General features: G+C 53.5%; 1 protein-coding gene and 3 long non-coding RNA genes across 4 annotated transcripts; 2 read left to right on the top strand and 2 right to left on the bottom strand.

Moving 5' to 3' along the window:
- The first annotated feature begins 24 nt into the window (after window positions 1–24).
- LOC118175946 (Golgi apparatus membrane protein TVP23 homolog B-like) lies at window positions 25–6,595 on the top strand. Its single transcript, XM_035342631.1, has 7 exons — window positions 25–156; window positions 477–559; window positions 1,392–1,536; window positions 2,264–2,353; window positions 3,677–3,808; window positions 3,897–4,025; window positions 4,985–6,595. Exons 1-7 carry the CDS (start codon window positions 145–147, stop codon window positions 5,015–5,017), a joined length of 624 nt encoding a protein of 207 aa, XP_035198522.1. The 5' UTR covers window positions 25–144; the 3' UTR covers window positions 5,018–6,595.
- On the bottom strand, window positions 1,530–9,661 carry LOC118175953. The gene is made up of 3 exons (XR_004755214.1): window positions 9,651–9,661; window positions 7,521–7,533; window positions 1,530–1,717 (listed from the first exon to the last, which is right to left on the bottom strand). It is a non-coding gene; the product is annotated as an uncharacterized LOC118175953 (long non-coding RNA).
- Window positions 9,662–10,072: 411 nt separating this feature from the next.
- LOC118175952 lies at window positions 10,073–13,789 on the bottom strand. Its single transcript, XR_004755213.1, has 2 exons — window positions 13,687–13,789; window positions 10,073–11,102 (listed from the first exon to the last, which is right to left on the bottom strand). It is a non-coding gene; the product is annotated as an uncharacterized LOC118175952 (long non-coding RNA).
- On the top strand, window positions 10,520–11,329 carry LOC118175954. The gene is made up of 2 exons (XR_004755215.1): window positions 10,520–10,639; window positions 11,055–11,329. It is a non-coding gene; the product is annotated as an uncharacterized LOC118175954 (long non-coding RNA).
- Window positions 13,790–16,985: the final 3,196 nt, after the last annotated feature.

Consider the following 16,985-nt stretch of genomic DNA (forward strand, 5'->3'; position numbering starts at 1 on the left):
GGCGCCCCCACAGCACCGCCCCCCACTTCCGCCCTACCGGCGTCACCCGCCCGCAGCGCGCAGGCGCGGCCCCGCCGCCACCTCCCTGGGGATTGGCCGGCGGCGGTGACGTGGCGCGGCGGGCGGAAGCGGGGGGCCGCGGCCATGCTGCGGCAGGTGGGGGCGGGCGGGCCTCGGGGGGCCGCGGCGCGGGGAGGGGGCGCGGGGCCGGGCTGAGGGGGGGGCGGCGGGGACCCTGCAGTGATCCCCGGGACCCCCCGGGCCGCGCCCTCGCACACAGCTCCCGGCAGCCGAGGGGGGGGAACCCGGGCGCTGCTCCTCCCCCCTCTTCTGCCCGGGGGAGATGTGTGAGGTGTTGGTGTTGGGCCCGGGGCGCCGTTCTGGCGCTTGGGTGAAGGCAGCGGCGGGCCCGGCGGGCGCTGGAAGCCGGCCCTGTTCGTTGGTGTGACCGCGTGTGTGTGCGTGCCTCCCCGCAGGACAGCGGTGACGACATCGAGGACGTGTCTCTGTTCGATGCGGACGATGAAGTGTCCCGGAGAGCCAAAAAGTCGAAACTGAGGTCAGTGGCCGGGATGGGGGCTCTAGGTGAGAAGCGTGAAGGAGGAGGGGCTGCCACGTCACATCCAAATACATGGCAGCAAATGCATTTATTTAGTTAGAAGGAACAGGGAGCGACCTCTGGGTAGCCGGTAATGCCAATTCCAGAAGCTCAGCTGGTGTTTGTACGTCTGTGCCTTTGTGCTTCGGGGCGTCTCCACGTGAAACGTGGTGTTTGTCTTCCTGTGCATGCCCTGGCGTGGTGTCCCCGAGCTGTGTGGGACAGGGGGCTTTCGCTGTGTGGAGAACACATTTCTGGGCTGCTCTGTTCCCCCTTTGCCAGTCTCTATTCCTGAGTTGTCTTGGTGCTGCCCTGCTGCCTGCCGTGTCCTGATGTGGTCAGTCCAGCAGCCTCATTCCTCTTTCTGCCCCAGATCCTGGTGTCGTGGTGAGCTTAGCTCTGTGCTGTATGTTTCTGAATTGGAAACTGCAGAAGTCATAAAGAAGGGGAGGTGTGTCACGTTGAGAAATGTGATCTTTCTTCAGCTCAGTCTGGTGTTTCTTCAGTCAGAAAACCATTTTCAAATGTACCCTATAAAACACCAGGTAAAATTCCCTGGCCCCTTCCTCACCAGATCCTCTTTGCACCCGGGATGTGGCAGCAAGTGGAACGTGTCCTCCTTACGATGAGCTCCCAGCCAGTTTATTCCCTCTATTTTTGCACGCTGTTTTCACAAATGATGCTGATCCTTAGCCGTTGAGTTGGTGGGAGAAGATCCCTTTGCAATGTCATTTCTCTGAAATTGCTTCAGTCTTGTCTGAAAGAGCTGTGACTGTGCTGTACTTCATTCCAGGCATCCAGTGGCATCATTTTTCCACCTGTTCTTCCGAGTCAGTGCGATAGTTGTCTATCTGCTCTGTGAGCTCTTAACTAGCAGCTTTATTGCCTGCATGGTGACAATTATCCTCCTCTTGTCATGTGACTTTTGGGCCGTGAAGGTGAGTTCCTCTAAGGCTTTTTGTTATCTTTGCCTAGTTAAATAATTATAATTGAACAGGGTGATGCTCGTGTCCCTCAAAAAATAGCTCCTTTGTGCCTTTCCACCAGAATGATACCCGAGATACCCCCAAGTACTGTGGTGTATTGCAAAGCATTCTGAAATAACTCAAACCTGTGTAGCTGACCTCTGTTTGAAAATAGAGACTGTACGTCAGCCTTTCTTTTCAGGTAATGCAGGCTTTGTTACCAGTTATCAGCCTCGTTTATGTTACTACAATACTGTGTTACTGTACTGAACGTAGCAGAAAGTAGGTTGCTGTGGATGTAAGAGTTCCATAACCTTGTTTTTCCTACGTGAGGCAAATGAGCGGCATTGAAAACAGCAACCCAGGCAGGTGAACTTTTGCTTAAGAGCAGCAAAATACAAGATCTTTACAGCGTGATGCCTGTCATGCTAAAATACAGCCAGCGATGTTAACTGGTGCAGCCACTGAGAGCGCAGGCTGCTGTCAAGTCTGCTCCAGCTGCTGCTGCTGGTGTAAAAGCAGCATTTGCTGCCTGCAGCATTTGAAGCTCCTGGTAGAGCTGACAGCGATGAGGTCTGGGGTTGAAAGTTGCCATTTCTTCCCGGGTCTGGTGCTGAGATGGAACGCTCCCAAGGATTTGTTTGGCTAATGGTTTCTCTTAGCAGTGAATTGAAGGCACGTGGCTTTTTATTCATTTCAGAATGTCACAGGGCGACTAATGGTTGGCCTTCGCTGGTGGAACCAGGTGGATGATGATGGCAGAAGTCAGTGGATATTTGAAGCCAGAAAGGTGAATTCCTTTTTTATTTCTTTTCATTTCAGTTTTATCAACCCCCTGTTAATTACCAGTTGTGCTTGTGATGGTAAGTTGCGTAATTCAGGCACGTACTTCCAGCCGCAGATCTGTAACCCCCTGCTTGTTTCATGCGGGCTCCTGAAGGAGGGTGACTTCAGGTTTTTTTATTTTTGGTTTATTTAAAAAATCTCATGGTGTACCGATCTGACTTCATGCAAGCAGCTGGTTCACGTAAAATCAGTAAAGGTTCCCACGTCACATCAATAACGTAGACATTTTCTGGTGTGTGTGTGGAACAGCTGACATAGTTCGTGCATCCTGTTGAAAATTACGGGAACTGGGAAGCAGCACAGAGCGTTCCTCCTGGTTGCTGCTGCTCCCTTGCATTCAGTAGGGCTACCGCTGTGCCTCTAGCAGCCCATCTGCTGGCACCTCACGTGCCACGCATCTCCTCTTTTGGTCTTTGTCTCTTACCTCTGTATGCGCGGAGCTAATGGCACTTCTGGCGTACAGTTCTGCTTTGAGGTACAGGCCGTTTTCTGCGGTCTGTAGGGGTGTAGAGACTTGGCCCTACACCTTTCTCCAGCTGAATTTGTGCCTTTATTGCAGGCACATTCTTTTGCAAAACTGTGCTAGTTTTGATAAACTGGAACATGTTAGGGAGGGGTTAAAAATTAAAAAAGCTAAACAGCTGAAAAGTAGGTGATGCAGTACGTTGAGCCATACGTTGTTAAGCCAGTCCAGGTTTTGTAGCTATTGACAGGAAGAAGTGGATGCTTCGTTGGGACCTTCTGCTCGATAAAGATTTAATAAAATCAGTGGTGTGGTGTGGATCAGATGTGTCTGTAAAAATTACCCTAGGTTGATGTCTAGGTCTGTCAGTATTTAGTTCTCCCAGCGCTAGGATGGGTGAGGCTCTGGTTGCCTGGTTGTTGTGTTCTGGTTGTGATGCAAAGGTGGAAAACATTATCTGTTAGGCTGCTTCTGTGCTTCTAACAACCGCACAGTAAACGTAATGCTTCCCAAATCTGCTACGGCCTTTTAGCCCCAGATATTCCAAGAGGATTTGTTACTACTGCCTCTGCTGTTTCTGATAGAAGACTGACAAAAAGGCCCTTTAAATGGAAACATCTGTCACAGAAATATCTTAGCGATGTAGAAGCTGGCCTGGAAAGCACCCAGTAGTGTTGTATAGAGGCAAAACTCAGAAAGCTTTTAGATTCTGGACTGCTTTTAATGACAACATGATCTAGACGATAGAGCAGCCTGTTACAGCCTGTTACAGCCTGTTAATTTTCCTTTACTTTCCCTTTCTAGGTGTCAGCAAAAGGGAGTAAAGCCTCCTCGGAAGCAGAGTCCCGAATTTTCTGGTTAGGTCTAATTACCTGTCCGATGATCTGGGTGATATTTGCTTTCAGTGCTCTCTTTTCTTTCAAAGTGAAGTGGCTGGTGAGTTGCCTCCCTCAGCTCGGTGATAGATTTTGCGGATTGCCAGTAAGTCGGTGTAAATCAACTGCAGCGTCTTCCTGTGTCCTAGGCGGTGGTTATCATGGGAGTAGTTCTCCAGGGAGCCAACCTTTATGGTTATATCAGGTGCAAAGTTGGCAGTAGGAAGAACCTGACCAGCATGGCGACCAGCTATCTCGGAAAGCAGTTCTTGCGGCAGGTAAGATTTCCAGGGTTTTGGAAACCCTGCTGCTGTATTTTCTTCTGTCCGTAAGCTCCCTTTCTGCCTGAGCCACGAAAGGAAAGATTTGAAATGCTGTTACTTGGAGTTCCGTGCTGGGACCCTTCACATACTGCTCCTGGAGAATTTGAACCCCTTGGTTAAGTCGCAGAGTAACTTGCTAGTTACTGGCACCGGCTTCCATCTGCAGCATATCGTGAGCTTGTCTTAGTGCTGTGGACCAGTTCTGTAGAATTTAGTGGAATGTGGCTGGTTTGTTGGAAACGAGGAGCACAGAGGGAAAACAGTGACAGAATGGGATGGCTTTTGATAAACTCCGCTGCTCTTGGAAAACACACTGCTAAATTCCTCCTTGCGTTGCACTGCTTCCTCTTCAGGTTGTGCTAACCCCAAAAACACAGATCTGGAGGGATGTTGGGTTGGTCCTTGTGCTTCAGTGCACAGCTGCGGTGTGCATAGCTCTGAGCTGAAAGGCCCACCGCTGCCTTTTGTATTTTTCCTCACTTCCAGCTAGCTCCTCATCGGGTCCTTTCCTGCCCCAGCACTGGATTTCCTTCCTTCCGTTAGGTCCCTGCAGAAGGAGGTTCTGCCGTGCACTGTTCGACCTCTGGGTGTTCCTGACCTTCTGCTTTCCCCGGGTTTCTTGACTGTGGTGCTTTGTCTTACGCAGACAGCTGGGGACAGCTGCCACAGCTTCACAGATGCTTACTGAAATCGTTGTCATTGGTGTGATAAGAAGCTTAAACACCGATGAACCCTCGCACTTGGCAGCTTGTTGGGTTTGGGCCCTTCCATAGCTGTATTTGCTTCCGAGTGCTTTTGCTGCTGCAGTGGTTAACCACTGGTCTGGCCTCAGTCTCTGGTAGGAATGTCCCAGAATCACAGCAGTGAGTCACACGCTTCTCCCGTGTTGGACTTTTTTTTTTTCTCTGTTGCAGACCGTGGCTAAAGACGACCAGACAGCATCTTGAGTGTGGTGGGAAGCCTCAAGCCAGATTGGATTCCCAGAAGTGAACAACGGAGAATGTTGCTCTGACAGTGAGATCTGGGAGCTGCGTAAACGAGGTGTGAATTAAAAGAAGTAAATAAATTGTGCAAGGCTTCCTGTTAACACTCCTAGCGGTTTATATTTGGTTCTCCACTGGCAGATTGTGTTTACGTTCTTTCTTTAGTTTGATTAGTTAGAATTAAGTTTTCTGAACTTGAAATAAATAAAAGCATCCTAGATAGCTCTGGTGCAGGTTTATACCTACTGGATGGAAATGCCAGGCATCCTTCTGAGAAACCATGCACAAGCTGAGCCGTCTCTTGCCCAGGAACCATCCCCACCTCCTCCAGCAGTCGGAACCTCAAGTAGTTTCCAGTTGCGGACCCCGCTGCATTTTGTTCTCGGAGGTCATTGCTTCTTCTGTTATGAAGTCTAGATAGGTCTTTTTTGGCTCTGCATCTCTCATTCTGTGATTTGAATGGCACTGAGGTCGTTGCGGTGACGGAAACGTTGCTGTTGGCTTAGTGGGAAGATGGGTGAAGTCTCGTGGAAACTGCCAAAGTGACTTGTGCGCAGCTCTGGTCTTTGCTAATCTGAAGTGTTCCTGGAGGTCTCAGTAACATCCACGCAGGAACCTTGATTAAATCTCGGGACTTAGGGTTAAGTCCCTCTTTTCCCTGCTGGCCTGTGTCTGTATGGAGGGCGCAGGCGGTAAAACCAGGCCGCAGGGAGAGCTGCGCACACGGTTTCAGAGACGGAGTGACTCTGGGAGCAGGTGGTGACAGAGCTGTTGCAGCGGTGCCACCTGGTGTCGTGTCACTGCTGCACAGCAGCAATAGCATGTTGGGTGTGTTCCTGTGGCCACGAGGACGTGGGGTGGTCTGGTCTGCGGGCTCTTCACCGTCCTGCAGTGCTGAGCAGGGAGTGTGGCTGGCAGGGGTACCAGGATGCTGCATTATGTGTGCAGAGAACTTCTTGGGCTCGTTTCAACACCCGTGCAGCTGGCTCGGGGTCGCCCACTTACACAAGGTCTGAGGCTGGGTGTCAGCAATTTGCCTTCTGCTGTTCAACGACCAAAGGGTGTTTCAGATAACCTGCCTTACGGGGCTGTCTGAGCACCCGGCATTACTGTGCTCATCTGCAAGGCGCTTACATTTCTTGAATCCATGCAACGTGCTGTCCTCCCGCCGTGCTCCCCAGGGGGTCTGCGGGCTGGCAAAAACCATTAGTATGATCATGAAGTGTTCACCTAGGTGGCAGACAGTGGCGTGTTCTGTGTGAGAGGCGTCGGGTCCTTGTCACGTCAAGCTGTTCGAGGCAGGTTGTGCTTTCATGGCGGGGGGTAGTGTGAACTTCTGATGAGGTATTTTAAATTAAGAATGTGGTTTCTTTTTGAATAATGGGTATTGTAAATTGTGGGATCGCATTAATGCTATGTCTCCTCGTACTGTAGCAATACTCGGGAGCTGTACATTTGTCTAACTCTTTGGATTGATACCTTCCTTTTGTAAATATATATTTATAAAATCTTGAAATTAAAATAATGCTTTGTTTAACCAGACCAGGTATCCCTTCTGTGATTCGTGGCTGCGCTCTGTTTATGTTCAGTGTTCTTGCAGTTGATCAGGGGTTACTGAAGTTAAACAGTGCTAATAATGAGCTCTGTCCCAGTTGCTTTCCCCGAGAGTCTTGGAGAGCTTTGCCTGTGTAAACACCTACTTCAGCTGTATGACGACAATTCCAGCGTGCTTATGAAGAGCGTGTCACTCTGGCAGCCAGATGACTGACGGGGGTGGCTCAGTCTGGCTATTTCTAGTTTGATTCTTGGTCTACCACCTCCTGCACCTGTTCATTGAGACCTGGCTTGAGTGCTGAAGATGCTGCTTTTGAGGGGGCTCTGAGGACCCCTCGCTCTGCCCAGGTCCCTGGCTCGGTTCTGCCAGGTGGCGGCACGTGGCCGTAACGCCAGTGCTGCCACGTGGCTGGGACTTCTCGTCCCCATGTACCGGGACGGGATGGTCTGCTTCTAACGAATGAACGTAAACAGGCAAAACGAAGTAAATCACTGGAGTAACGGCGCTCCTGCAGCCACGCGGGGACGCACGAGTGCAGCATCTGGCCCCTGCAGCGCGCTGACACGGAAATCCTTTGCTGCTGGTGAAGGAGCCCCCCGTGTGCCGCTGCTGTTGGACACTGCGCTGACTACGGCAGAGCCTCAGCCGCGAGGTAGTTGTTTTAAAACGTGCTGAAACCTTTGGACTTGATGTTTACTGCTGCCAAAGCTCTCCCCACACTGTTCCTGGAAAATAGTGTGCTTTTCTGAAAGCTGTGGTGTAATTAATCAAGGACAGAGACATTTATTAGTGCATGCCTTTAGGTATAGCCCTCTGTGGCTTATTTTTAGCCTCTTGGCAACCATTCAGTTTTCTGGCTTCTGAGAAGCTGGCATTTTACCACATTTCTCTGCAGCGTGGATCAGAACCAACTTTCTTATCTCTGCTCCAGTTGGGTGTGATAGTTGTTTGATTTTGTTTTATTTGCTGCGTGCTTGAGTTTCCTGCAAAAGAGGAAGTGGGAGTTGCAGCGGAACGGGGAAATTCTCTGAGTATGCTTTTTTTAGGCAAGTCTCGGGAATCCACGGTAGGTCAGTTTCTCGAGCATTAGCTGTGTCATGGTGGCCCCACCTTAAGACCTCCAGGCCTGGGTGTTGGCTGAACTTTCAGGATTCACAGAAGCAGAAATAATCCCAGAGCAATACTAATAATAATTTTTTTTTTTAAAAAAAAAAGAAAAAAAAAAGAAAAAAACCACCTCCAACTATTTGCTCTGAAATGGCCAAGTGAGCCTCAGTTGTTGCAAGCTGAAAGGTGGGCTTGAAATCCTCCTCATTTACAGGCAGAGCTGTTTCGAGTCCCTGGAGCATAGCCTCCAAAAGCAATGCGTTTTCTGCCCTGGTGCTTTAACGGTGTGATGTGTCCGGGTATTCTCAAACCACAGAAGCTATACGGGCACTTCTGCCCCATCTAAGTGCGTCCCCCCAGCCACGGACAGAGCTGCTGGGCAAAGGATGCGGTGCAGGAGGAAACGGCGCTGAGTGGGCACGGGCAGCCTGGCACCAGGCTCTTGGAGCCTGTCTGTCTTTTCCTCCACGACCTTCTTGGAGACTTGCCGGGCCCGGAGGGCTGCAGGGAGAGGTCTATTGTAGTGGCTTGGCAGAGGCCTCGGCCAGCCCTGCTCACACGTGACAGGACAGCCCAGCTGGTATTTCCTAAACAAAAAGCCGCAGTGACTAGTGGAGAGTGACCTTTGGGGAGACCAGAGGGAGCAGGGATGCGGGTGAGGAGGGGTGGATGCTGGCCAGGGCCCAGTGCTGCTTCCAGGCCTCCTGGCAGGAAGGAATTTCTCGCTTCCCTCCTGCCTTTCCGTGCAAACAGCCCGAATCTGGGAGCGGGCGTCCCATCTTCCTGCACGCAGCCCTCCCCTCCCCACCCGCAGCAAAGCGAGAGCCTTCGAGCCGCCCTGTTAAGACAGGCGAAGGGTAGAGAGAGGGGAAATGCTCTTCCTGTTTTCCTGATAAGAGCATTTCTGGATCACGGGAGCACAGGCCTGTCGTCACATGTCTGTATGCCGAAAGCAAAGGGACGTGAACGTGATTCTGGCTCCTTCGTATACTCTGTGGTGTGGCGCAGGGCAGCCGATGTCAGGGATGTGCTGAGCTGGTTTCCACTGCTTGGCCGCACCCTGCAGCCCTCAACTGCTTGAGTTTCATTCCTGCTTTGCAGGGGCAGGCACAGCATTTGGGTGCCACCGTGGGGACAGGACAGCCTCTTCATCTGCTTGCAGCGGGCACCTCGAAGCAGTAAGAACGGTGCTCTGGATCCGACTGACCCCATCGCACCCAAGGTTGTCTCCAGGCAGTCGCCAATCCTGTGTGCCTGGCAAAGACTATATGGAAATGACAAACTCACAGCTGTGCTTCCCAGGAGCTGTTTGTACCTCCACAGGGTTGGGGCTCTGCCACCTGATGGATTTTGCTTCCATTGATTTGGCCAGTTCCTTTCCCAGCCCACGCAAACCTTCAGTATCTGCAGTGTCCTGCTGCAGAGAGCTCCACAATTAACGCTGGCTGTGCAAAGGTATTTCATAGCTCGTTAGTGTGGAACCTGCTCTCTGTTCACCTCTTTATAGGACAGAGGCTCCAGGTTTTGTGCTCAGCACTGGCTTTGACATCTCCCCAGGCAGACAGACCGCTGTTTTCATTCACAGATGAACTCCATCCGCTTCCAATAAATGGATTCACTCATAAAAAGGGCCACTCTTGTAAAATATCCTTCTAATCCAAAAACCACTTTCTGACCCTGCTCAGTGATGCTAAGGAAATGGTATAAAATAACGATGACTCCCTGCACGTGCAGCCTGTGGGACAGGATCTGCACCATGCATATCATATAGAAGTGAGCCATTCCCAGGAAGCCGCTTTGTTGACCTTCCCCTGGTACAAAACCTCCCATTTCAGTCCCATCTTTGGTTTGGATCCTTTCACAATTAATTTCTAAGATTCCCCAATTAATGGCTATTAATGCCAGATCAATTCATCCCCCAGCTGCTTGCTATACATTTCAAACAGCTTCGTTATTTCCCAGGTGGGACTTCTCTTGGCAAAAGCTGCATCAATGCTCCTCAGCTGCTGCTTGTCTCTGAATTCTGCTCTTCAGGACTCTGAGCAGTTTGCTCAATAAAGGAGTTAGATTTTTCTGGTCAGTTATTCCTCATATTCCTCCCAAAATCTTTTTTACAAACCCCAAACCGACCTCGTAACCCCCTTGCTGCCTTCCACCCAGCTGGCAGCCCCAGGCAGTGTTTATCTGGGGATTCGTGGCTCGGCGGCTTCCTACCTGAGCCCTTTGCACTCCTTCAGGAAACGCTGGCCTGGTGACTTTACCATCGTTTGTGCTGCCAGCTTGCTCAAACCTCCCCCTCTGTAGTTAATTTTGGGTGAGTTCTTTAGTGCCTTTTTTTTTTTTTTTTTTTTTTTTTAAATCACAAAGAAATGTGTAAACAGTTCCGTAGTAACCTTTGGAGTAAATGAGTCACAGCTCTTCTGCTGCAGGACGCGCTCATTTGCTCTTCCCTGCTGCTGTGTTTCCAGATCAGAGGCTGGAGCTGTGAGCCGCATTACTCACGGTTTCCTACTCCGCGTACCGACGTTCAGCCCGGCCCTGCTCTGACAGTCTGTGGGACTTATCCCCGACCAACAGATCCCCTTCACCTGCAGGATCTTCCCCGCCTGTCATCTGTCCCCAGCCGTGGGTTTTAAAGCTTCTGTGGAGCGCCGGTAGCCTGGTTATGTTTCTATGTTTTTGGAGCCTTCCCTCACATCTGGGCCTGTTTCAGATTTGAGTCACCCACCGACACCGCCTCTGCTCTTGGGATTTCCACACCCATGTCCTGGTGCTGCTCTGCTGCATCCCGGGGGGTTTGGGGAGCCCACGGGGCTGTGGGTCCCCGGACCCACCTCCGGGCAGGGTCCCCAACCCAGAGCTTCACAAAAATATTCTTCAGATGTTGAAAGAAGGAAGGACCCTTCTGCACAGCTCTTTGGTAGGTGAGCTCGTGGTTTCCCATGTTTCGAACTGCAGGGTCATGCCCAGTAATCAGGGTCTGCAGCTGGGATCTGGGCTGAAGAGAGCAGGCACCGGGGACTTGACCTGAGTCCTGCTCGCTCCCCAGGTGGGAAACCAGAGCCTTGTAGGCTGAGTTTGCCCCGTAGCCAGGGCTGGCAGGGGCAGGAGGGTGGCACAGACCTGGCTGCAGCTTGGGGCACCTTGTCCTTACCCGTGGGATGCGGTGCCTTTGTCACCGAACATTGCCACCCGCGTGGGGTTCATCCCTCAAGCTCTTCTGCAGCTGCCAGGAGCAGGATAGCAGAAATCCCATGTCTTCCAGCTGCCCTGGCAGCAGCTCAGCAGAAGGGCAGGATAACAGGATCTGTAGCATCTCTGTTTTTTCTCTGCTTGCAGCAGGGTGGGGGGCGCAGCGTTCCCTGCGCTGCTGGAGGACTGGACAGCCTGGAGGGGACATTAAAACACTCTTTTTAGTGGCACCCACCGTGTCAACCCCTGGGCAAAACCCTTCATTCTCCCACAGCCCTTGTGTTTAAGGACAGGTTCAGCAAACACCTGGAGAACACCACCGGGCTGACCCTGCCGTCAGGGTCCTTCCAGCCTCCCTGCGCGACGCAGGCTTCGGTCTAAACCCTTGCAGCGGCAGAGGGAGCTCTCAGGCTTGTCTTTTAATTCCAAAAAAAAAAAAAAAAAAAAAAAAAAAAGGAGCAAAGAAAGTTTTCTGGAAAGGCTGCTGGAAACGCCTCCCAGGATCGATCCTGCACCAGGAGCAACCTGCCCAGCCTGGCGCATCCCCTGCGAGCGGGGCCCTGGGGACGGTGTCACCGCCCTGGGCGTCTCCGCTGGCCGCGGCCACCCGTCCTCCCGCGCCTCGCGGAGGGATGACAAAGGGGAAAACAATGACCGAAGCCACCGCGCCTTCCTCCGGTGCTCCCTCCGCACTCGCTGGGGCCGAGCGGGGATATAACGGGAACATGATTTCACTGCCGTGATGCCACGGGGCGGTGCTGAGCGGCCGCTCGAGCTGGAAAAAGCAAGTAAAAAGCAAAGTTGTTCCCAGGTGGGTGTGTGCGTGGGACCGGCCGGCTGGGCTGTCTCATCCAGCAGGCATCGTGACCTTCCCGCTCCAGGCTTTGGATTTAGAGTGGAAAAACTCCCCTTTTCAATAAGTGCTTCGTCAGAAGTGATTCAGCCTCGCCTTCCTCCTCCTTCTCTTCCTCCCGGTGTGAGGAGCATCTCGGTGAGGATTTTGGTTTGGGGCCCTTGCCTGGAGCAGGCAGGGCTCGGCGCTGTCCCCGTGGGGGATTTTTGGCTGCAGAGCGGCTTGGGGGCTCCTGCTGGGAGCCTGGGCACTCCTGTCTGTCCTGAGCATGTGCCCAGCCCCAAGCACAGGATTTCTGAAACACCCCATTTTGGTCTGTCCCCAGAAACCAGAAGGGATTTTCCCATCGGCTTAGTTGGAGCCTCTGGGTTTAGCTTTTGGACACCACGAGGGAAATTGTGCCTACAGCTTCCAGGCTCCTGTCTTCAGTGCTGTGCAGAGCAGCTCAGTGCTTTCCCTGCCTCCCAAACGATGGCGTTTTGGGCTGACAGAGCACAGCAGGCGGGACCCCCTGGTGCCAGGGGCTGCCAGCTCTTCGCCCCGCACAGGAACACTGCACAGCACTTAGCCTCATCCTGCACAAAGCTGAACAGATCACCAACGTTGTTTTCTGCTTGCAAACACCCCTCTCCATCTCTTCACATTCCCCTGTTACTGCCAGTTCCCACAGCTGAGCCCCCACGTCCATCAGGGCCTGGGTTTGCAGCTTCCCCTTACCCCTCCTGCTCCCCGCGTTGGCCCAGCCCCGCTGCCCGGGTGGGCTCTCGGAGACGCCAAGCACAAACATCCCCAGTGTGATTTTTGGCAGCCTCAGAGCTTCTGGCTTCAGATCTATCACCAGGACTTGTCATTGCGTTTAGCTGCTTTCCCTTTTCCGTGCTCCCATAAGACCTCAAAGTGCTCTGACATGATTTTGGGCTGCCCACAACACAGCCCACCTGCTATCCAGGCGTCGGATTCCATTTTTTACAAGGTGCGTCCCCATTTTCCATGTTGAACCTCGCCATCTGACATCCCCTTCCACGCAGAGCCCTGCAGCAGCCTCATCCTCCACCAGCATGCTCAGGTCTTCTCTCCAGGCTTCTAGGTCTGAGCTGGGGTGAAGCCTTTGACATTCTCCTCCCCAAATCCCAGATTCCTGGGATCTTCCCATCATGTACTAAGCAGCACTGGGGCAGTGGGGGCAGCCCCTGCCCTGCTGCGTTAGCTGGGGTGGGAACTGCAGGGACTGGAGCTTGCCATAGCTTCCCGCGAGCATACACGACAACACTGGCTGAAGACAAGACAGTATTTCCCTAAATTACTAAAGAAAGCAGCTACTGAGAGGCTGCCCCATGCCCAGCTTGTTGGCATTGAGGTAGTGCTAACAGCCCCAGCCCGAACAGCACATGTAAGCACACCAAAAGCAAAAGGGCTCATGTCAAAAAAAGAACAGGATTCTTTGTTACTTGTATAGCAGTGAGGAGGACAGTTCACAGGATTTTGTTTTTTTACAGCATCGTTTTGCACCAACATGAGGAATCCAGGCTGCTTTTCCCCGGGGATGCTCCTCTGGAAGCGAGTGGCTTCACAGCACGCCAAGGCTCGGGAGGCAGCGGGACCCTTCTCTCTAAAGGCGGTGATGGCCACAGAGAGCTCAGGTGTGCACCACCCGAATGCCTTCCCCAAACACACATCGGCATCAGGCCTGGCCTGATCGCAGCCTGACTGCCCTGGGGTGGGCTATCTGCCTCCAGCCCCGCCGAACAGCCAAACGCACCGTGCCAGTGAGCCTGTCAAATTAAATACATCTAAAGCATAAAACTCACCTCTTGGAACTATGAATCAAGCCCGTGCTCTCTGGTAGGTCACGTTTGTATACTCATAATCACCCTCTTGTTGCTTAATCATTTTATATTAAGTACATCTTAAAATGAGTGTACTCACGTAGGAAAGTCAATTAAAAATGAGAGTCCAAATGACTGGGGGAGGATTTCACATCTGCATCCAAGTTGGCAGGCAAATACGGACATTTGTAGGCAGAGCAGTCATCCTCCAAATATTTCTGCAAAAAAAAAGCCCGGGCAGGGAGCGAGCGATGGGAGCGCGCAGGACCGGGGCTGGCCCAGGCGGGCGCTCGGGGCGAGGAGGCTGCTGGCGCTTCGGCTGCAGCTGCCTGTCTCCACCCTGACCCATGCAAATCCAGCTGGGCAAAGGCAGATTTGTTTGCAAATGCACGTTTCCCTGCTTTCTGGTGGCCCTTTGCCAGCTGAAGCCTTGGGAGAGAAAGAATGTGGGGCAGCCCAGCGCTGTGGTGGGGCTTTGGCTTGGAAAGCGCTGGCTGTGCTGGGCGGCGTGACTTCGGGTGGCAACCTGGGGGTGTCCTCTGCTTCGTGCAGGCTGGGCATGGCTGGGAAACGGCCCACGGCTGCCTTGGGTGCTGAGGTTCTGAGGGAAATACATGTCCTGGGACTGTGTGCCCATTTGGGCCTGGGGAGCCAGGCAAATGTCGCCCTCAAAAACGAGGCTTTGAGGTCACCCACCAGGAGCTTCCTGATGGCGTGCAGACACTTGTGGCAGTAAATAAAAATCAAGTTATTCATCTCCTCCCAGCATCTGTGGCACCTCTCGCACCCAATACCCATGGACAGATGCCCTCAGGCACAAAAGGACACGGGGACAGCCCTGGCTGCACCACGGGATGGCACAGGTGTTGCCACACAGCACATGTGGGCACGAGAAAGCAGGTCCCCACGGGGACCCAGCACACCCAACCAGACACCCACACGCCCCCCACCCTTCCCAGCACGGCCTCCTCGGCAGCACGGAGATTTTTTGCTGTGTGTTTTTGAACCGAAGGCAGGGGCAGGGTGCGGGGCTGTCAGTGCATCCTCAGGGAGGTCCTGCAGCTGCAGAGGATGAGCTCAGCACGAGCTGGGCCGAGCGAGCCACCACCTTTTGGAAGCCCTGGAAGCCAGGACAGAGGTTGCTGCGATTCCCACCAGGCAGTTTTTCAACTTAAGATGACCTTGCCTCCATTCTTTGCCTGCTTGGCGGCTGGGTGCTGCCAGGTGAGGGGGGCTTCATGGTCAAACTCAGTGCCACTTTCATGAATTTGTGATAACGATGCAGAGCAATCTGCCTGCACGGGGAGGATTCACTCTTCCCATCCCACGCAGTCACTGCAGACCCTGGGTTTGCTTTTCCCACAGGCTCCATCAGGCTTTGATCACCTCCGCTTCTGCCAGCAGCCCAATTGCATGCTCGCTGCCCCAGTCAGCCCCTGCCCCACACGTCCTCCCCTGCTCCTCCTGCTCTTGCCCAGGGCTTCTCGGTTGTGTCACGAGCCCCCTGGGGACCCATCCGTGTCCCAGAGCTGCCCCAAGCTGCTGGGCACCTCGCTTTGGTGACAGCCGCGCTTTGGCTCAGTGGCACCTGAAGGGGCCGAGCATCAGGATCCTGGGCAGGCTGAGCCCCTGCTGCGGAGGGTGGTGGTGTTTTGTGGTGGTCTGCATGGAGAAAGGACAGCGATTTCCTTCATGGAGGAGCTGGGGCACAGCAGGGCGAGATGAACCAGGCATCGCATCCGTGCGCTTTGACACCAAGCCCCTGACCTCAACGTGGGGCCACCACCCCTGCCCATGCCCCCAGCTGCAGTGAGAAAAGTCTGCCCGTGGTGTCCCATTGCAGGGCGAGTTGCTGATGATTGAAGATGTCCTGGTTTTGAACCTGGGAACAAACACGAGAGGAACCTGTGCCTCGTGTGCTGCAGGGGTCACTGCGGCCGTGCCCCGGGGCAGCGCCCACCTCTGCCTGCACCCTGGGGGCCATAGGAGAGCGGCACGGCCCAGGTCCCTCGCAGCCTAAATAAGAATTCGAAGGAAATTCCAGCCCAGACCCCTCCTGGCAAAGCTTCCCCAGCTCGGCTCTTGTGGTTTGATCGTGCAGGACCTCTGACTTGCAGCTGCAAATATCTTGTACTTGCACAAGAGGAAGCAGCCGGGCTGATGTGCATGGGAATTATCCCATGTCCTCAGAGCCCGCTGGGCCTGGACGCCATCTGCGCGACCCTGCCCGAGGTCGGAGGTGAGACATTCCATTTTTCCTGTGTCATTCGGAACAAAAAGCAAAATATGGGCTGGTGCCTGTGTGTGTCAGGGCGGCTGCGATCTGTTTTCTTTACACGGGGTTTAGCAATCCCGCAGCACTTCCAGCACGCAGCCCTGCGAAGGCTCGGGGATGTGTCACATTCCTGCGAGGAAAGGGAAAAGAAGAGGAGCACAAGTGAAGGGCTGCAGCCTTGCAGGAAACTGGGAGCGTGTCTGCAGGACGTGGCAGCTGCAGGAGGGAAATAGCAGCTGTGGCAGCCCTCTCAGTGTCTGGGGAGAACTTAAAATGCAGGACCACAAAAACAAAGTTGGCAAAGTGCTGCTGCAGTGAGACGTGCAATTTGTTAGTTCGCTACATAAAGGCTGCTGTAAATGAGCTGTATCAGTTGTTACCAGCCGGAGTGATGGGTTTAAATTAACCCATTTAAATTGGAATCAATTAATTGAAGTTCACTTTCAGGGTGAAGTCAAGCCCAGCCAACTCAGACCCCTGGGCTGCTGATGGACAGCTCACCCAAAGGACACCCACGTGGGGCGCCCCAGGAGCACCCAGGGCACAGGTGTGATGCTGCCACACGTGTCACCGTGTCCCCCTCACCCCTCGTTTTAGCCCTTTAGGGATTAATTTCAGCATTTCCTGCCCGTGCCCTGTCCTGACTGGGAGAAAACCTGGCTGTTTGCATGGTTCCACCACGAGGAGGGCCATGGTGCGCTCGCTGTGCTGGAGGACACCGGATACTTTCTCCTTGGGCTGCCCCAGCGTGGGGTGAGGGCAGCCTCTGCCCCAAAGAGATCAGGGACAAGACCTCAAGGTGACCACGGGTGGTTAGGAGGTGGCGAGGTGCTGCCAGATCGTGCATAACAGAGCTCCTCGCCGTGCTGGGGGCCACGGGGCCCTGGCTTAGGTTCCCCAGATCTTGCTGGTTCCCCAAATGCTGCTTCCAGGACAGGGTGCTCATTCCCAGACTGGCACATTCTTGCCCCAAACTAAAAGGCCCCAGGTGAGGAGATGGGAGATGGGTCAGGGCTGGCCTCGCACTGGGATGCTCCCTATGGGGAACAAATGAGGCACACAGGGAGGAGGGGAGGAAATCTCCCTGGAAAGGAGCTGGGTTACCGCACCTCACACCGAGCCCA

This window comes from Oxyura jamaicensis, chromosome 18 (genome assembly GCF_011077185.1).
Source record: "Oxyura jamaicensis isolate SHBP4307 breed ruddy duck chromosome 18, BPBGC_Ojam_1.0, whole genome shotgun sequence".
NCBI classification, from domain to species: domain Eukaryota; kingdom Metazoa; phylum Chordata; class Aves; order Anseriformes; family Anatidae; genus Oxyura; species Oxyura jamaicensis.